Below are 16985 nucleotides of genomic sequence, written 5' to 3' on the forward strand. Positions count from 1 at the left end.
GACCCATGCAGCTAACCTGTACCGCAGCATTCCTGGGTGCCCTTCATTTGTGGGACAACACAGTCCAATAATTTAGGAGACAAAAAAAACCATCACTGGTTTTGACAAGACACAAGATGCTTTTTGTCACCCAATGTGACAGAATGTTAGCCGTTTGGGTTAAACCCCGCCTGCCTGGTGAGAATCGAACTGGAAGCGGAAATGCTCTCCTGAATACACACAGGACCATAAAATAGAGCAACACCACCAGTCTAAATTGTTGATCTAAAGCAACATGGCTCCATTATTTAAAGCTCACGACCACCTTTTGCTCTCCACTTTTAACTTGAGCCATTGTGAGTTGTTGCCACAGTTTCCTGTTTTCAGCTCACAGAGCAACACCTGATGTGGCCTTCTGCTCAATTGCACTTTTCTCACTAGTACACTTCTTAAACTTCTGTTTTACTCTTAGTTTACGGGCTTCCTCTCTATAATTGTACGTTTCTATAATTAGTCATATTAACTATGCTCTTTAATACTTTTAAGCACCTTTTCTTATGTGGTACAAGATCCATTGGCAAGCATAGACAAAAGCATGCGCCTTGTAGGTTAAAGTGCCTCCAACCAGGTATGTTGAAAAGTCAAATCTAGTGGGTATTATTTGTAAACTTTATGGGTGAAAAGAAGCATATTTTACATAGTTTACATATTCAGTTCAAGTGAGATCACGTTAAAAACTTTAATGTGTGAAACGGGTACTGAGTATTGACAGAGCGATGTGTTAAAGTTTAGTTTGAGGAGCTTCTTTTCCTTTTGCTTTCAGGAAGCAAAAAACAAAAGAAGAGAATCGTGGGAGCGGGGTCAGGCTTTTGGAGGGTCAGGAGTGTTGCTGTGGCATTGCTAGCCTGTGGTACACCTCAACAATCTGTGCTGACTAGCTGCCCAGAACTACTGTGCACTGCAGCAGTTTCCCATGGGTCAGATGGTGACTGAGTGCCCAGTTATATCTTCGCTGTGACACATGAAAGAGCCTTTGTGGCTAGAATTGAAAAACACCTTAAGGGTAATAAAAAAAAAAAAAGCTGAAAGAAATTAGATGTTTGCAAAAGGAAGGAGAAACAACCAACAAACCCTCAAATAAAAGGCACCACTGTTGGTTGCCAGCATGAAAACCTTCCTTTTTTTAAATTTAGTGTGCCCTGGAGTAGTTTTGATACAAAAATGTCTTTGTAAACTTAGATTAACCTTAATGTGTCGCTTTACGCGACTGAGATAAAATCTGTATAACTGGAAGCTGAATATTTTCTACCTAGATCATGCTTGTAGAAAACTGCACATTTAAAACAAAATAATGCAGACATTTATCATGAGCTTTAACACAGCTATGACAAATTTACAACTGATAATACCTATGTTTTTATTTGATCTTTTTTTTAGGTCCCAAATCAGATGATCCTCCCAAGACTTGCAATCCTAAGCAGTTTGCCTGTAAGGACCATGTGACCTGTATCTCCAAAGGTTGGCGCTGTGATGGGGAGAAGGACTGTCCAGATGGCTCGGATGAATCGCCAGATATCTGTGAGTACGCCTGGATAAATGGCAACAACTCTCTGCAGGGTTGTGTTCTGTCCAGGCCATTGGAAATTATTAATTTTTGCTTGGTCAATGATTCTTTTTTTTTTTCCACAATAGTCTTTTCTTTCTCCTTCCTCTCAAAAGACACATCTTCTTTTCTGCACACGACAGTATAAATTATCATCTGCAAATGGCTGCAAAGAGACAAAAGTGCAACACAGAGACAGTTTCGTTTGTGCCTGAATAACGATGCCGTTTTTGCCCTTTCTGCAAAGGACACAGCTTTGCTGAATTATAGCTCTAATTATGCAGCCTTGTTTAGTCTGAACCTCTCGGGTCTGTCTGCTCTCGTCTAGGCTCCTTGCAGTCTCTGAGAAGCCTAGGTTCTGGCCACTTCCACTTACAATCTCTCGGGCCGTGTGTCCGTAAACCGTCGTGGGTAAAAGCATTCCTTTTGTTTAAATGCAGGCACTAATGGTGATTTTTACCATCTGGTCGGTGCCACACCTTGCATCCGTCATGCCACAAGCACTCTCACCACAATGATTCTTGCCATAGTCTGGCATGCAAAGACAAGCAACTGACGACAAACATTAAAACACGGGTCATGGATAGGAACACAACAAAGTTTTAGCACAGTGGCACCAACTGTTTTATATGGTTCACTGTAACATGATGTTTTATGCGGCATGTAACTGGGAGGGTTGTAATGAGATCTTGCACCATAATAAAACATATTTTCCGCCAAAGTCGGGTCCAGCTACCGCCAGCGTGTAACTCTGTCTGGTGGAGGGAGGAACTTGACCTCATGGTGCATCTTTGCCTGAGACTCTTAATTTGAAGTAAGAAGGGAAGTAGCTCTTCAGTTACCCTGCTATATCACTATTGCTAACTTTGTCGTTGTTTTTAGCGTCTTTCCAGACCCCTCTAACGACTTCTTTTATCCCCTAATGAAAAGTAAAATTTTTTCTGTGCTATTGAAGATACTGAAGAAACCTTCACCGCTTTTAAGCTGTTTCAAATTGAAATGATCAATCAGTTTGTAACCACTGAGAGTTCAATGACTGCTTACCCACTGTGTGCCAACAATGCGTAACCTAGACTTTCCTAGGGGGTTTTCCTATCAATGCTAAAATCTACAGGGCTCAGTTAAAATAACTGAGACTGAAAGATAGACAAGACACTAATAAGCTGTATAAGCACCAGGAGATTCTGCGATTGTCTAACAAATTGTCCTTAAAGACTCTGAAGTTGGCATTGGCTTCAGCGCTCTCTGTTGGCACTAAACTGCTTTTTCACAATTCAGGTAATTTACATTAATTTATTTGGTGGGCTTTACATTTATTTGTTGATTTCAGAAGATGGCTCTGTATGCATTTGTAGGAACTAAACCTGACTTTCAGTGGAGTGGCTTGTCTTTCACTTGGCAGTGGCGACTGACATGATGGCACTGTAATAAACTGTTATTTATCTGACAAGATAACAGTTTACAAGAATATTATGATTGTCATCTGCTTCAGATCTCCTTCCTGGGTTTAAAGGAAAACGTCTATTTCAGTTTTTATTTGTGTTTTTTCCATTTTGTACAGAGCGCAGACCACATTTGTACATTTGCAACTGCAAAAGTGTATTGCAAAGAAGTTTTGAATTTGGACTTTCATTTACTAAATCCCACATGAAACTAACAGAAAACAGGGCAGATCTTACTCTCGGATAGATCAAATTTCACTCCTCGATAGATCTGCTCTGATTGTTGCTAGCTGCTAATCTCGGTCACAAAAACTTCCCAAAGTGGGGGGCTTTTAACAAAATTTTGAGAAGGAAATAATCAGTTTGGTTATGTAAATAGCAGCAATCTTAGGCAATTTCATCTATGTGTGCAACACCTAATTCATTCTGTCCAACCACATTCATCCAGTTAGTGCCCTTTTATGCTAAGCAGATGAACTGAGTGAGTTTTCCACAGCACTTATGTAATTTAGTGACTCAGACAATGCTGTGATTCATCCTCTGCAGGGAGAAGAGGAAAGCAGTGTTTCACCAGAACATCAAGATATGTTCTGCTCAATTACACTTTCCCCACTGGTGCACTGCTCTACCTGCTGTTTTACTTTTAGCTTGCTGTTCCTCTCCATCACTGTTGGTTTTTGAGTCAGCCATAACTATGCTTTAGTTACTATAAAGCACCTCGCCTCGTACAGCTTACAGTTTATTTGCAAAAGTAGACAAACGTCAGGTGCCTGGTAAGTTAAAGTGCAACCACATTTGGATTTTTATCCACAACTATTAACTCGTTCTGTTTATTAAATTGAGGAAGTGTTTGGAATGGCGAGCTGCTGCAGCTAAAGCTAGAGTGAATGAGCCTGAAGGGGCATAAAAAAGAGAGTTAGAAAGTTTGGAGAACTGCTTTGGCTCTGGATTTTGTTCTTCACGCTCATGTAGTTCAGGAAATCTTTTTATGGTCCCTTCTGGTGGAGTGTTTTTTGTAAAAATGTTCTAAGTATAAATTTGAAAAGAAAAGGTCTTATGAGAAAATCTGACCAAACGTTGCTGTAAGCGGATATCTACTAAGCTGTTACAGTGATTAGTACAAACAGAAATGTTCCTACTTTTCAGGCCTAAACTGTCATCTCTTAGTTTTAGTCTTATTCATGTGGTAGCTGTTTTTTTTTTTTTCTTTTTACATTGTTGTTAAACGTATTTAAGAAATATTCTTTGAATTATTTTGAGATGTCTTTGATGCATAAATGGGATGATCTTGTAATGTAATTATGATGGCCGGTGGGTTCTGGAGGTAGAAGTTTGTCCTGTAACTTGTTGGTTGCTGGTTCGAACCTCAGTGACACCTCACTTCTGTCAGAGAAAGGTTCAGCTGTGGCTACAGTGTAGCTCACCACCATCAGTGTGTGAATCGGTGAACGACTGAATATTGTGTGAAGCACTTTGGAGTCTACTGGACTAGAGACCGTGCTATGCAAGTACAGGCCATTTGCCACTTCTGTTGGTTTCCAAACTTCTGCCTTTTCAAGGAATCTCCTGTGCTTTTTTTTGTTGTTGTTGTTGTTTCTGGCATTTAGTATTGTAGATTTAAAACAACTTTACTCAGATTAATTGGGATGTTTTATAGCCTCAAATTGCAAGAATTGCACTCTTCAGGAGAAAAACAACAACTGGTTATGGACAGTAATGGCGTCATTGCTCTACACATTTAAAGATGCTAAAATGCATGCCTTTAAATCTACCTGTATGTACTTCATCTGTTGTGATATTGTCACCAGTTTTTATTTTTTATACCTCTTTATAAACAAAAGTGAATGTTGTACAGAAGGTCTTTAACCTCCTGTGGTAAGGTGTGTGTTAATAAGAATAAGACCGGTGATTTTTGCATCACAGCATTAGTAAATAGTGGCAACTTCTTAGCGTTGCATTCATCAATCATTAATTCTGTGTATCCATCCGTTTCCTTTGCATTTTTAATATTTAAAGACGGGCCCCTTTAGAAGCAACAGTCATGAATTCATGGTGAGCATTTGTACTTATGCTCCAAAATGGGCAAAAATGAATGGAAAACTCTGTGAATTTGAGCCATTCAAAGTGCGGAAAATATCCCAACATTTTATTTAATTTATTATTATGTGGGATATTTGATTATTATGAAAACTTATTTGAAAATGATTTTAAATGTTGCATTTTTGCACCTAGTTCTGCAAGTGCCTTGCATTGTCAATAAAATAAGTCAGTTGTCAAAACATTTATTAGGGATGCACTGATATCAATATTTTGAGGACAAATTGATAACCAGTATTAATATTTCTCCTATGGCCGATAACTGATACATGCCAATATTGGATACATCTGCCTTCCCTTTCAACACCATGAAAAAACAACCACCAGCCCTGAAATTGTTTCTCTCATTCAGTTCAACGCCCACAATCCTGCATTGGGTTTAAATTAGCAGTAAGCCACGATCATCAAAATTTACAGAAAAATAACTGAAATATGTCAATTTGTGTATTGACTCTATATGAGTTCTATTTTTTTTTTTTTATTGAATTGCTGAAATAAGTTCACTTTTCAATTATATATCCGCATTTATTGAGATGTTAAGGTGTAATTTAGCCACATCACGCAGGAAGACGAAGCATGGTTGGGAAGGAATTTGATGATGGGGTTAACACCTGCATGAGTCACATTTACTGACAGAAAAATGTATGAGAATCTGTCCAGCAGTCTGGCTCGCCGTCAGCCTTACTCAGTATCCAACATATTAACGAGCCCTCAGTCTAAAGATGCTGACATACGCCATCAACATGTCAGCTGCTCATGGGATGCAGTGCCAGAACTCCACTACAGAAGCAGAAGTCTGTCTTTAGCTCCTCAGCATAATTACAGCTTAGATGAACAGCTTGGAAATGACTGGCAATTAGATCCTCAGACAGTATGGTGCTGAGAAGGATACTTACTTCCCGCAATAGCTACTAGAAGAGCAGACCAAGGACCCACATGAGACGGGGATATGCATTTGCAGTACCCATACGCTGACGACATCTAAATTTATAAACATTATGAACAAAACAGGTGGGAGAAACAAAAAAAAAGAATCAAAGATCAATCAAAGATGATTATTAAGCCAAATTAGGGCAAGCTATGAAGTTTTCATAATACCCCTCCAGTCTGAGAGAGAAGGGAATATTACAAGCAGATTGTTAATTGCACTTTTCTCAAGCATACTTTTCAAACGTTCTGAAGCATAAACAAGTGTTCGTGTTGGCATCGTGCACCACCTGCAGAGTCAGTCTTTCATTAACAGCCAGGACAGACTGGGGGGAGGCAGGCAATCCCTCACTGGGACAGGAGCTCAGCCAAGCAGGGAGAAGACGGGAGGACTCCGCAAACAAAACAGAATAAAAAGAGAAAATGAAATAAAATCCTTTTTCTTTTGTGTCTTTATGTATCAGAAAACTGTTTTTGGCCGTATATAGCAATTAACTTGAATTGGAGATAATGTCATAATTATAGTAGTAGGCACCACTTGATTCTCTGACGACATTAACACACAGAATTAAACTGTGGTTTGGTACATGTTGGAACAAAAACCTAAAGGATGGAAATTTTCTTGAAGCTGAATGCCAAAAACAAAATAATGAATGCAGAACTGTTTTTTTTTAACCCCAGTTGGACAAAGAAAACTTACTACAACTATGTTTTCTGCTACAGCAGTAAAATGTATTTTGATACCTCTGGCAATTTTATTTATTCATAAAGTAATGTGGAAAATATTAACTTGGCTATAACAAATTTTTTGGCAAGCATTTTATATCTCAAATACATAGCTAGCAAAATTTACTTTGCAAAAAAAAAAATAGACAATCTAAGTTGCTTTCAATTTTTGACACTCATATTTTAGTAAAAGATGAACTCTTGTCCCCAAGAAAGGAAAAATGGTACTTTTATTGCTAAAATTGGAATTTAAGAAGTCAAAAACGCAGAGAATTCATGAATATTTGTCATGGACCGTATTGACTGGAGGTGAAAATCACGTTTGTGGTATTCTGTAAACAAACATTTGTGTCCAAGAGGTGCAAGTGATTTATAGGACTTTAGAGTGCTAATATTTGCAGTCTTCTTACTATGAGGAGGAAGCTGTACAGTTTTCTTGTTTCTGACATATCAATGTTGACTGAAATCTAGTCCACTGAAAAAAACATAAATTTCAGCCATGTGGCCTAAAAATAAAATCTTAAATTTATTTTATGGTTGTATGTAAATCTAAATTGTTGAAAAGTTAGTTTATGGGCTTGGCTAGTCCTTTCTGTGCTCATCAAAGTGAGAAACAGTTCTAGCAGTCCTCTTAAACACAAAGTTACTATTGTTTGCGCAGAAGCTTGATGCATTTAATACTTGTTGATTTTATTAATATGCCAATTAAGTCACAAATTTTCCGTCAGTGAGATGTTGTGAACTTCCAAGTACATGGTGAGATGACCCAGCTTAAAGTAATAAGCGGAAAGTGGCATGGATATTGCATTAATGGTAAAGATAGTGGTAAATGTGGGTGAATCATAACTGATATTGTAAGTTAGCAATAACATCACAATAAAGAGCAGCCCGACTCCTTGGCTTCCATCCTTTTTTTTTTTTTTTTTTTGCAAAGGCCTGTTGATGTCCCATTCATTTTCCTCAGGCCTGATAAAACTGGGAAACAGCTGAAATTGACCCCTGACAATCAGAGTTGGGGATCACCATTTTTGTTTTTCTTTCTGCTTTAGCAGATCTGATTAGTGTCTTTTCACTTGTGGTCCTTTAGAAAACAGTCAGTTTAAATTGATGACTGTTTAACCAGCCTCTTCTGAGCATAACATACTAAGGAGGCCATTCACTCATTTCAATCATCAGTTCAAAAAATTAATGGACATAGTTGTTGCCGACTATGACATTTATATCCTCTTCTTTTTGGAGAGGCATGAGGGAGGGACGTTTTAGCAGGTCGGCCTGCTAAGTCTGGTAACGTGATTAGTGATTTTTTTTTTTCTCTTTTCTCTTTTTTTTTCTTCTCACGGCCATCCCCATCGGTCCTTTCCCATTATTTAAACCTAAGAAAACCTTTCTGTCTCGGAGCAGTGGTAGTTCAGAAGAAAGAGCAGCGTCTGTCAGTCCAAACGTCTATGGTTCAATTTAAGTGTCAAGCTGTCTGAAAAGGTAACTGAACCCTGTTTTCCTCTCCTGCTTTCACAGGCATGTCAGCTTTAGTGTGACAGATAGAGGGGAGTGCATTTTAGCAGGTGGTGGTGTGTAGTCTAAGAAGTCACGAGTGAATGTCAAATCTGAATAGGTGAATGTGACTTAATCATGTGAAATATGCTTTTGATGATTGGGAGGACTAGAAGGGAAACATGAATGCAGTCGCTTTCTCTTATTCTAAGCTAATCTTGCTTTTTCAGCTGCAACTCTCTGGAACGTCTCCGCTCTCTAAATCAGCTTGTCTTCCTTATTGCCTTACAGAACTAAAAACATTGCTTTTCTTACTGGCTTTTGCAGGTTAGTACAGGTTTAAGTGTTGATTGTAATTTAATTGCTCCCTCAAAGAATTAGTCAGCCATCATTTTGTTCATTGTTGAATAATGAGTCTATTTTTTTTTACGTGCAAAACTTTGCTGAGTGTTTTCTTGCGCTTTCGTACTCTTTAGTGGGTACAGTACTATCTTAATGTTGCAGCTGAGATCAAGATTCATCAAACTAAGGAACTTTTTTTCACTCTGTTATTGTCCAATGTTGGTGAATATGTGAATTTCTGCCTTAGTTCCTTGTTTCGAGCTTTCAGGAAAGGTTCCCAGCAACAGCCTCATCTGCTTTGGCCCATATGCTGCAAGGCTCAACCTGTTGTGAGATGGTATTCCACATACTTGAGTGGTTCTTTCAGCTGCTGATGGCTTTCTTTCTTCTTGAGCCAGTTGAGTCATTCTCCTAACCTCTGAATCATGCATTTCATTCATTTACTTACTATTCGCTAGATATTTGCTCATTTTCTGACCATTCTTTGCAAACTTGAGATATGCTGCTGCGTGAAAATCCCAGTTGACCAGCAGTTTCTGAAATGCATAAACCAGCAGCACATCTGGCACCAACAGCCAGCCATGTTTAAAGTCACCTTGATCTCCTTTCTCTTTCCAGTGGTGAATCTCAGCTTAAACTTCAAAGAGTCATCTCCATGTCTGGAAGCTTAAGTTCTTTGAGGTTGTGCCACATAATTAGACTGATTGCTATTTTTGTTGGAAAGTCATTTAACAGATTAGCAGTTTGTTTATTTTGAATTCGTCTCCAGCTTCTCTTGTCTAGCGTCTAAGGAGTCGGGCACATCAGAGAAAACAAATGCATGCTTTTCGAAACTATTGCAATCTAATCTTAGCTGGTTGTTCTAAACTCTTTCTGCTCTACCAGAACCCAGCAGTCAGGGTTCTCACTTAGGCGCCAATAGCGATCACCTTACTCTTTTACAAGCATAACACTGACTGGTAAAAACATTCAGAGTTTAGTATAAAATCCTGTAGCACTGCATGCATGGCTTTTAGTAGACAAAGCTCAAACCTTGCTTTTTTTATAGTAGGACTCTAAAAGATTGGGGTGTTTTAAATATTTCCAGTATTTAGCTGCCTTATTTGCTCTTTGTTCCTTCATTAATATGTAAAATAACCGAGGCAGCCCTTCTTTCAAAAGATATAGACGGAGGGAATTTGAAAATGTTGAAGGCAATAGCTTCGATTTTAAGCCATCCGGTTCAAGATGTCGTCGTGTCAAAACTGAGATTTCTGCTCATATTTCTCCTCAGAGGAGTCCCTACGAAAATAGACAAACTCCTTCTGTTTTTATGTCGAGTGAGTCTGTGTGCAATTATGATTCTTGCATGAACCACATTCATTGTGGTCGAGGCAGAGAATAGGAGCAGATGTTTGAATAAGCCTTTGCATGTAAGCACTTTCTCCATCTTGAGGACTGCTTGCCACTGAGGAATCTCTTTCAACATCAAAAACACCTTACGCAACAATTGTCTGGGCCTAATTCCTTATTGGACTTTTTTTTTTTTTTTTTTTTTCTTTTAGCCCTGATTTAGCACTTAAAAAGGACTACAAAGCAGTGGTGGAAATGGATCTCAGTCATGCAAATACACTTCCCTTCTTTCTGCTTGCAGTGTAATCTCTGTCCATTTGCAGAGAAAATCCTGTAACTGATGGTAGATACCAGCTGTAAATAACAGTACTTATGAGGAGCCATCAGGTGCAGGGCAATTTATCCCTTTGCGTTTTAACATAAGTAACTGAGGTTCTGGTTGTTTCACCTCTGACTTTTTCCTAACACAGAAATGAGATGTCTGCTGCAGGACATTTCCTACCAACTATGTATCATTTTGTAACCGCCAGAGGGAAGTTATGTACACACTCTGAAAACTAGCATTTCAAAGTATCCATGTGTTTTTTGTCAACAAAAAATTAGCAATTAGCAACATGCATAATTAAAAGCATAATTAAAATGAGTAATGTAATTAAAGTGTCTTCTTGTCTTAAGCAGGAGAGTTTTGAGTTCTGACTCCAAGAAGCAAGAGCTTGTTTAGAGTTATTTTACTAGATCAGATCAGATCAACCCATCATGTTTTTCAAGTTAGTTGGCCCAAACTGGAGATCAGACTTTAAAATGAATCAAAATGGGGTGTAATACAAGCGTTGCAGCAAATAATATGCAGTTAAATTGTATGTGGGATTTTTTTACAGTTGTTTGTCTCCATTTATTTAAGTATAAATACTTGTACAATAAGTACAATTTTACAAAGAGGCTGATAGAGTCATACCTGACACGGTCCTCCTACTGTTTGGAAAAAGGCCCAGCAGAGACTGCAACAAATAATTATGTCTGCAGAGAGGAGCTTTATGGATGATATTCCTTCTATATCCACAACTTGAATGGGTCTAAGGTCAGAAAAAGTCCCCACGTTGTCTCTCTCCCATGCATTCTGGCAGTAATTCAGCCACATCTTTCTCATAAAAAACAAAACAAATAAAACCTGTATGTATGCATGTATGCATGCATGCATGCATGTATACATATACAATCAAAAATGCTCTTATTTTTATTTCCCTTCTTATATATTTGTATTTAAAATGACTTTGTTGTGAGCAAAGTGGAACCAAAGTTTTGTTTTCCCAAACTCATAAACAGCTGATTCTTCTTCTTATACATAAACACACACACGCACACACACACATGCATGCACACACACACACACACACACACACAAATCTGTTCTTACTTGTGCTGGAAAGTAATTTTAAGTGGATATTTCTTGGAATGCAGCTTCATAACGAAACTGCGTTACCCCAGGCCAGTGAGACTAAGGTCATTTAGTGCAACAGCAGCTTAATCTGTAGCACATAGATTTCAAATGCGTGTTGATTTGTTGGAACCAGACACTGACTTTTAAATGTACATTTTAAAATCTAATTTGAGGAGTTTATCTACGCAGTTGCTTTAGCAGGATCCTTTCCTGAAAAACACTCCCAGACATGTGGTACAATTGGCCCACACACACTCGGGACATGCTATGTCCTGGGACTGAACTGCTAAAGAGGTCTCTGCAGGAGGCTGGGGGCCTCTCAGCTAGATTATCTGTCCATCACATGCCCTTGATGTCCCTCTAAACCGCAGTCGGGTCCCGCTCCCTGTGACTTGCATGCCTGAGCCACAGCTCCTGGACCATGGAGTCGAAGTGACTGCTGGGTTTTTAGATTGTTGTGGAGACATGGAGTGATGGGGGAAGGGAGGGAAAACAGAAAAATGAGCAGGTTAGCATTTGGGCTGAGGAGAAAATGGAATTGGCTTTGTTAGACTTAGATCCTCCTTCTGTAAAGAAGATATTTTACAGTACGGGTGGGTGGTTGTATCGGGGTCTTTTCATGACTTGAATCAGTGATGTAGTTGCAGGGGAAACCATGTGGAGGCACGAGGGGCTGGAGAGGCAGTGCATCAGCCGCTGCCTCCACAGAGGAAGAAGCAAAGCCCCGTAAATCCCTCCGGTCTGTGGCCCTGAGCCTTCCTCAGCTTCACCAGCCTATAACACACCACAAACACAGGACTTTCTCACGCCATGCAGGCACCACTTCTCCTCCTCTGCTGTCTCCTCCACACCCTGTCTCTTTCTTTCCGTCTTTTCTTCCCTCCAGTTTCCCTTTGTGTTCCTTCCCTAAACCGCACATGAAAAACTGACCTCGTGTCCATCTTCCTCATATCTCATCCTCCTATCGGCAAGGATGATGTTTTCCTAACTGTCTTTTACTTGGTAACTTTTAGCACCGTTCCTGAAAGTGCTCATTCTATCCCCTGAACTTGATCACCTTTTGTCAGGTTAAAGTTTGTGGTTGTAACATCTTCTTCTTTGGATTTTATGTTATGGGCGCGCACAAAAAGCGGAACAGAAAATCTAAAATATGTCATGTGCATCTATATTTTGCTGCCTTTTGTCTTATACCTCCAAGTAAAATCCATCCATCATAAAACCTATCATCCAAAAGTTGAAAGGGATGATGGCAAAACTGCAAACCTTGCAAAATATGACCATCCACCTAAAGTGACAGGCCGTGCAAGGAGATCATTTATCAAAGAAACAGCCAAGAGATCGGCAGTAGCTCTGAGGGAGCTCATGTGGAACGACGTGTCAATCGGGCAGCTATAACTGGTGCACTGCACAAATCTAGCCTCTGTCTTTGGTCAAAGTGGCATGCTGCATGGGATGTGCCCCCCCCCCCCCCCACACATGAAAGCCAATTCAGCTTGGTGGCCACTTTCATTGTTGCATCTATTCACTGAACATATTAGCCTCCGATATCTATTTGCAATATACCATTAAATGTGTAAATGGCTATTGTAGTGGATTTGTCTCAGATTACATTCCAGTATATGCAGGTAAAGTTATTTATAATTCTTGCAACATAATAATTGATATGTTTTATGTTGTGGCAGAGTGTATTGCACCATCTAGTCGGCTGTGTACCACTGCTTCCTTTTTCTGTTTTTTGGCACAGCCATTGGGCTTGTTGTGGAGTCTGTTGTATAATGTAATTCCAGAGTGCTGAGAGTTGGTCAGTGGACGGGCCCGGCTGTCAGAATGAATAACACAATAATCGGAGCTGACAGCAGACTGTATTGGAGTCAGTCAGGGGGCTGCCATGGAACCCTAGAGCAGAAGGAAACACAGGCTTTTCAGAGTCCAGACAAAGGATCGACAGGGGCTCTAAATTTAATGCCATTGCATAAGTATAAGAGTCCTGAAGGGCGGGAGATGGTCGGATACGAAGCTGGAGGTGTTGAAAGAAGACATTTAAAGAAAAACCGCTTCCACTTTGCCTCATGTCCACATAATAAAATTTGAGTGATGGTAAAAAAAAAAAAAAAGGCGTTATTGCAAAACGGGGTGATGGAACACATTTGGTGAATAAGTTCTGATATTTCAAACTTTCCCATATACTGGTGGGTTTGTGTACAAAACTAGAGAAAATTTCTGAAGGCTGCAAACCTCCAGCCCAGAGACGACTGTCAGCCGAGGGAGGCTGGTGAGAGGATAGCTGGGACTGGAGTGGTAGAGACAGGGGTTAGGTTAAGATTTCCGATCTGTGGGTTTTAAAAAGACTGATTCAGATTTTTGTCTGGTTTCAATAGCTCTTTGAGAAATATAATGTATTAAGATATAAGAACCAATGTTAATATATTTCTGTCCTTCCTGATCCAAGTGGTCATTATTTTTTATATTTGCTGCTGAGCCGACACCTCCAAGAAATCACTAAAACATTTTGTTTTATGAGTTACCGTTTTAATCTGTCTTTAGCGTCTTACATGAACCATTAACATGGCTAGCATGACCAAAACTCTCGACTGTGCGTTTAATAATTGTGAGGTTTCCAAAAGCTTGCAAACATTTTTGCGTCCAGTATGTTCTTTACCATATGATCACATATGACAGACTAGGGGTTATGCTAGAGCAAATTTGCTATGTTATGTTCAGCCTTCCTGTTATCCGCTTCATGTTTTGCTCTCTCACTTCTACCAAATTGAGTTGGTCTTAAATCGGTAACCGTATTCACAACAAACTATTGCGATCGATGTGACCTGCTATAGCTAAATTTAGTTGTGTTTACTTATCAGAAAAAGCTCAGCATTGCAGCTGGAGAAGTTGAAGTGCTTACTTCATAGTTTAGTCAAGTCATTTCATGACATAATGTCGATCCCTTTTTTGCAACATATCGTTCTTGGAATGCTCCTCATGATTAGGAGGATGATTACAATAAAGACTTTTAAAAGTAAAAGCTCTTTGGAGATACAGCATGGTACAAAATGTAAACATGCTGAGCTGAGAAATTTAGTTGTCCTTCTTCTCAGATGCCCTATAGAAACATAGGAGTCTGTGAATGAGCAGCTCTTGTTGTCGCATTGATATCAAGTTATTTTTCAGCGTCTCCACGTATGAGGAACCTTAATCCCTGATTCGGTGTAAAAGAATGAGCTGTTAGAACATTCAGTGCTCAACACATCCCAGTTTGTGAAATAAGCTTACACATTTTAAAGCTGGGAGAGACACAAATTCTTTCAGCTAATGTCACTTGGATGACTTTCAGTCTCACATATCTTACTATACTTCCCTAAAAACTGTTGGCAGATGCTAAACCCTTGGCACGATTTAGTTGTTTCTTAGCATTTGCCGTTTATGTAAAAATCCCTGTGTTGGCACTTTATTGAATGTAAATGAGGTTGGCTTAGAGACACAGGCTGTAGGAGGGCTGCTAATATGCTAACATCCCATTTCTTCCATAATCCAGATGTATTAGAAGTTCATTCTCTCCTCCAGTGTGATACATTTTTCACAAAGAGTCCTGTGATGTAATCATCTTTTTAAGCTCAAGTTAAAAACAATCGTTCTAACAGATAGCATTTGTGGTCTGTGAGGTAACTATGGATACGGAGGATAGTGTCGGCCTGAAAACACAATTTCTCAGTCTTTCTCATTTCTTGTAATAATATTAATGTTTGGAGTTACTGGGCCTACCAAAATTACGCTGCATACATCAACAACTCATCCTCAATTTCCCCCCCTTTATAACATCTGCTGACCCATTTTAGAGAAACACTTGGAGGAAAGAAAATAAAGTTCAACTCCTTCTACAGGAAATTATATGCAAAGTTCTAAGACGCATATGTCTCAAGCTGTACAGATTTACATGTCTCCTATCACTAAACTCTCTGATATTGAACTTATTCAGCTGACACGGTGAAAATGTGGCTCCCTCTGACCCTCATTTCTGGTTACATGAGAATTAAGTTTATAATAAATCAAAATATGTGTTCCTACAGTAACGAACCAAACGGATTTATTTTGATGGCAAAAGTCACAGATGCCTTAAATACAGGATGGAGATTGTCCTCAAGATGTTTTGGATTAAAATTCAATAGACTGATGAGACAAAGGTTAAACTTCTTTAAAGTGTCTTTTTTGTTACAGCTAAGCTAAAAGTCAGACTGCATTTCAGAAAATAGATCTTCGGTGGTAATGTGATAGTCTGGGGATGCTGCGCTGCCAAACTGTCTGTACGACTGAGATCTTACAAAATCCAGAAGGAGAATGTCTGGACATCAGCTTATGATCTTAAGCTCAAACACACTTGGACTAAGCAGCAGGTTGGTGGCCTGAAGCAGAGAGCACCTTTGACAGGCTCAAAAGTATATAAGAATCTAAACATAAATCCAACTGATATGCTGTGATTTGACCTTGATCAGGACATTTATGGTGACAAAACCCTCAACTGTGACTGAATTAAGTCAATTCTGCATTGAAGAGTTGTCCAAACATCTACACAGTGATGTGAAAAACTAATTGCCAGTTATTTAAACCATTGATATTTTGTGTACTCAGGTTATCTTTATCTAATATTAGAAAGTCTTTTTTCTGATGTGAAGCTTGTAGATGTGTCAAAATGGCAAAAAAAACCCAAACAAAATAAATCTGTTTGGTTCGTTACTGTAGGAACACATATTTTGGTTTATTATAAACTTAATTCTCATATAACCAGAAATGAGGGTCAGAGGGAGCCACATTTTCACCGTGACAGCTGAATAAGTTCAAGATCAGAGAGTTTAGCGATAGGGGACATGTTAATCTGAACAGCTTGAGACTTATGCATCTTAGAACTCTGCATATATTTTCCTGTAGAAGGAGCTGAACTTTATTTTCTTTCCTCCAAGTGTTTCTCTAAAATGGGTCAGCAGATGTTATAAACGGGGGGGAAATTGAGGAGGAGGAGAAAGAAGAGGAAGAGAAAACGGCAAAGGCAAACTGTTTGCAGTGTGGGCTGAATAGAGAGAGAGAGAGGAGTGGGAGGGTGAGAGCGCAAAGGAGACTACATCTTCTTTATATTCAGATGTTTCATGTGTTTGACAAGAAAAATCTGCTTTTGATGTTGCATATTTTTCATGCAAACGATCACATGTTCAGGATTGCTCACGTTGATTATTTGCGTTGTGTTAAAAGCGGTATACACAGTGGCTGCATGATCTCGCTCTGTGCCTGAAACATGCTGGGAACATTCAGTTCTTCATCAGTCAGAAGGTTAGAAAAAACCAAAAAAAAACAAAAACAAAACATCAACCCACAGATCTTCATTATTCTGTGACAATTTGATCTTTCAGTGTCAGACAGAGCGGCCCTGTTCCGGGTTCTGAGACAATAAAGAAGGTGTTTCATCCGCTGTTCATTGATGGCTACTGTCTGTTGTTGTTAAGGCCGTGAAACCTGCCTCAGAAAACGAAGGCGCTAGAAAAACCGGCTTCGTGAAGATGTTATTTGACTGGCTGAGGTTATTCATTTTCACCACTCCTCTTTTCTCATGTTATTTCATTTC

The 16985-nt window shown here is 39.2% G+C and overlaps 1 protein-coding gene across 1 annotated transcript in view; it reads left to right on the plus strand.

The window, feature by feature from the left end:
• Positions 1-1416: 1416 nt before the first annotated feature.
• LOC106955356 (low-density lipoprotein receptor-related protein 1-like) overlaps positions 1417-16985 on the plus strand; it is a gene marked incomplete at its 5' end in the record, with an annotated part of 79134 nt that continues 63565 nt past the window's right edge. Inside the window, one exon of the mRNA XM_015045483.1 lies at positions 1417-1557. Within this exon, the coding sequence (XP_014900969.1) occupies positions 1417-1557 (141 nt within the window). The remainder of the gene's footprint in view (positions 1558-16985) is intronic.

Source organism: Poecilia latipinna, unplaced genomic scaffold, assembly GCF_001443285.1.
Source record: "Poecilia latipinna isolate Pla-1442-1.1 unplaced genomic scaffold, P_latipinna-1.0 Scaffold729, whole genome shotgun sequence".
NCBI classification, from domain to species: domain Eukaryota; kingdom Metazoa; phylum Chordata; class Actinopteri; order Cyprinodontiformes; family Poeciliidae; genus Poecilia; species Poecilia latipinna.